The sequence below is a fragment of the Phalaenopsis equestris genome, unplaced genomic scaffold, assembly GCF_001263595.1.
Source record: "Phalaenopsis equestris unplaced genomic scaffold, ASM126359v1 Scaffold232691, whole genome shotgun sequence".
NCBI lineage: Eukaryota > Viridiplantae > Streptophyta > Magnoliopsida > Asparagales > Orchidaceae > Phalaenopsis > Phalaenopsis equestris.
The window spans coordinates 8,337-12,161 of record NW_018250654.1 but is presented as its reverse complement, the minus strand read 5'-3'; the positions used below and the strand labels follow the sequence as shown (position 1 = coordinate 12,161).

The 3,825-nt window shown below is 35.0% G+C and overlaps 2 protein-coding genes across 2 annotated transcripts in view; one reads left to right on the top strand and one right to left on the bottom strand.

Moving 5' to 3' along the window:
• The window catches only part of LOC110038367 (peroxidase 52-like), a 4,843-nt gene extending 4,345 nt beyond the window's left edge, over positions 1–498 (bottom strand). Inside the window, exons 1-2 of the mRNA XM_020743181.1 lie at positions 280–498; positions 7–198 (exon numbers count right to left, since the gene is read on the bottom strand). Of these exons, the coding sequence (XP_020598840.1) occupies positions 7–198; positions 280–498 (411 nt within the window). The remainder of the gene's footprint in view (positions 1–6; positions 199–279) is intronic.
• Positions 499–3,095: 2,597 nt separating this feature from the next.
• LOC110038366 (peroxidase P7-like) overlaps positions 3,096–3,825 on the top strand; it is a 1,753-nt gene continuing 1,023 nt past the window's right edge. The window contains exons 1-2 of the mRNA XM_020743180.1: positions 3,096–3,345; positions 3,419–3,610. Of these exons, the coding sequence (XP_020598839.1) occupies positions 3,127–3,345; positions 3,419–3,610 (411 nt within the window). The 5' untranslated portion in view covers positions 3,096–3,126. The remainder of the gene's footprint in view (positions 3,346–3,418; positions 3,611–3,825) is intronic.

Here is a 3,825-nt window from a genome sequence, read left to right as displayed (position 1 = left end):
ACTAACCCGGACAACACCTTCGCGAGCAGCAAGCGCGAGGATATCCGCGCACGAAACAGTGGCTTTGCACGACGCCTCCACAAGAGATTTTATACTGTCGATTATCTCAAATCCACGAAGCGAGTTTTGATTTGGGAAAGCGTTCTTTTCACCAGTAAAAGTTGAGTTATCATCGAGCAGAACTGATGCATCACAACCCTAATGTGGCAATGCAAACAAAAGCTTAGAAATGAAATCAAACATTCTCAGGACAAGAAATTACCTAAGACTGGTTCCTACATTAACGAAGCAGTCATGAAAAAAGAGGCGAAGAATGGAAGCCCCCATGCGAGGTTCATTGGCCACTGCTTTGGCCATGGATAAGCTCACAATGCTCTGCAACTTCGGACAAGTGGTGGCATAGAAGCTAGAGGATGAGAGCTGGGCCTGCACTCTGCAACTGAGCAAGCTCAATAAAAATAGAGAAAGTAACCAGCTTGACATGATATTGGAGGCCATTGGAGCTCTGTCAATAACTAAGAATCTAAGGATGAAGAATGGCTTGGCTCTGAAGAAAGTTCTTTCCCGGAGTTGATATATATAGAAGAAAAAATGAAATGTTATGATAATGTTTTAAATTAGATAATTAATATTCGAAGTTTAAGGGAGGGAGAACAATGTATCTGATACTGTGAGGTATAGGGAATGAAGAGGTTTGGTTTGTGGTCAGCGGGGTGGTTGGTTGACCTGAGCTGGATAACTGGGCGTGGGGTTACCACCCTCCCACCATTGTTTGGGGAAGGAGGCATGTGGACTTCGTGCTACAATGATAATGTGATGGGAATAATATTTTGCCAGAAGACGAGGTTTGAATCTATTTATTGATATTAATGAAGTTGGAATGGTCTTCAACTATGTCTGTTAGACTTCTAAGAGGATTCAACTTGTTTTTAAGAAAATTTTGGGCTCATATGTTAACCATGTTGTTGAGAATTTTGGGTGAAGAAGACGCGAGAATTAAGAACAAACACAAGGATTTAACGAGGTTCGGCAATTTGCCTACGTCATAGAAAGCAAGAGCGGCAACTTTTTGATTTCTTGAAGAGGACATTACATTAGGTTTACAACACAACATATATATATATATATATATATATAGCCTCTACACACTATTATATCCACTTTTCAAGCTATGAAGTATATTGGAGATATCTCAATTTTTTTGCTTAACCTATAATTATATTTTCTTAAGTTTCTTCTTGATTTACGATTGCATTTGTTTTTTCGAAGAAAAATCTATATGTGTTTATTGAGTGTTTTTTGATAAGGCTTTCTAAGTGGTCTCTTAATTAAAATACTAAAATAATTTTCAATTTTTTTTAATAGAGTTTTCTAATTTAAGTGCACAATAATTTGATAAGTTTATTCTTTGTTAGAAACTCTGTTCAAAAATTACTTGCATGTAAATTCATGGACCTTCAATAACTATAACATCGAGGGTCATTTGGCTAAATGGTGTATTGCAATTGGAAGGTTGATGATTTGATGTGGCCATGGAAAGCTTCATGTGAAACTCTAGAAGAATATTTAAAAGAATATATATCTTGAATGAATTGGGGGATTTTGGAGAGGATTTAGTAGGATGATTCAATGAGCAATATTAACTTGGTTGAATTTGGTCATAACTGGCCAATGTTCCCAATTTTATTTCAAATTTTAAAATACAAAAAAAAAATCATATATTTTAGTTGTAAATAATTCAAAATATTCCAAAGTTTATATCTATTAATTTTATATGATTTTTTTAATTTTTTAAAATATCTTTTGTCAACTAGAAGGTGGAGAAAAGAAATTGAGAACTGCACTAAAGGATAATTATGATTTTACTTTTGGACTTTTGGGGTAATAAAAAAAGTCAGTGAATTTATATCAAAATTAATTAAGATTAATTATGAAAATCAGGGTATTTTTCTAAGCAGATTATGTCACGTAAATGCAACCAAAATCCTAGCTAGATAAAGTTAGACAAAATACAAGCTGGCAACCTGTGTAAGCAGTTTAAGTTGTGATTTTAGTGTACTGTAGGGTTTACTCTAGGATTATAAATGGACCTGTTTGTAATTTTAAGTATTTGAGAGAGCTGAATCTTATATTCTGTATTCTTTTCTGAATATTGAAAAGGAGGTCGCCGCTCTGCTCCCGATGATGCAGGCATCTTTGTCGAACCTCGTTAAATCTCTGTGTTCTTCTGGATTTGTGTCGTTCTTGTTTTTCTTCGCCCTAATTTCTCATCATAAAGCTTCACGAATGAATTTTAGATTGGTAATATAAGGAAAGAACTCTTCAAACAATGCTTTTTAAGAGAAGAGTATGAGCTTATGTTCCCATTATCATTTGCTTGGGCATAAAATTTATGTTGTAAAAATTATGACTTGTTGACCACTCACCAGCAACAGCCAAATAATACCATTTGTCAAGACTATTTGCTGATTCAAATAAAGCACCATCAATATGTTAGATATGGTTCCAAACACTTGAACTTATAAGAAATATCTAAATGAAAAATAAAATTTGCTAAAGACTTCTTCTTTCATGTTCTTTCTTTTTCTTTCATAATTGGCCTTTAAGAATCTTATTCATAATTATCTCTTCAAGTAGTGATTATTATTTTAAGGAAAAATACTATCATAATAAATAAATGAAGTGTTTATATTAAAACCATCTTATCTCATTCATAATTATATCTTTAAGTATTGATAATTATTTTAACTAATATACTATCATAATAGATCAATGAAGTGTTTATATTAAAACGATCTCAGTCAAAGCTTAACCAACCCCTGAAATTAAGGAATTAGAGGGCGGCCATTACATCTTAAGACATCTGGAAAAGATCAACCCACATCCCGCGCCTAGCTACCCGGTCAAACGCATAAAAAATCTCAACGCTAACCATGAAAAATCAACTGAAGAAAAAATAGGAAATTCATTTTAAAAACCTGATTTTTTTTTTTCTTGGTTTTTTTATGTAAAGATTAATCGTTGAATTTTTGGGTGGATCTCTATATATACCAACTCCTACAAAAAACTTGCTTCACAACAAAAACATTCCTTTTTCCTAGATTTTCAGGTTTTAACAGAGCTATTATGGCCTCCAACATCATGTCAAAATGCTTACTTGCTCTCCTTCTATTAAACTTGCTCAGCTACAACGTCCAAGCCCAGCTTTCTTCATCAGGCTTCTATGCCCGCAGCTGCCCAAAGTTGCAGAGCATCGTGAGCTCAACCATGGCCAAAGCAGTCGCCAATGAACCTCGCATGGCCGCTTCCATTCTCCGCCTCTTCTTCCATGACTGCTTTGTTAATGTACGAGCCATTCTACTATTTCCTCCTCCCAACATTTTCTCAAAAATCTAATCTTTTATCTTCCCAACGTCAGGGCTGCGATGCATCAGTTCTTCTGGACGACACCCCAACTTTCACCGGCGAAAAGAACGCCTTCCCAAATCAAAACTCTCTTCGTGGCTTCGAAGTAATCGACAGAATAAAATCTCTCGTCGAGTCCTCGTGCAAAGCCACCGTGTCTTGCGCTGATATTCTCGCACTCGCGACTCGCGAAGGCGTTGTTCGGGTTAGTTTCGATATACATATAGATATATACTATATAAGGCGGTAATACTCCATACAGGGCTGTCAAAAACGCTCTCGTGCTTTAGTCGTTGAGAAACTCGTGTTTATCTGATTCACTAATTTAACGAATTGGACATGAACAATGATTTGTTCATTTATGTTCGAATCAATTTGTCTCAAATTATTGCACATCAATTTTATATATATATATATATA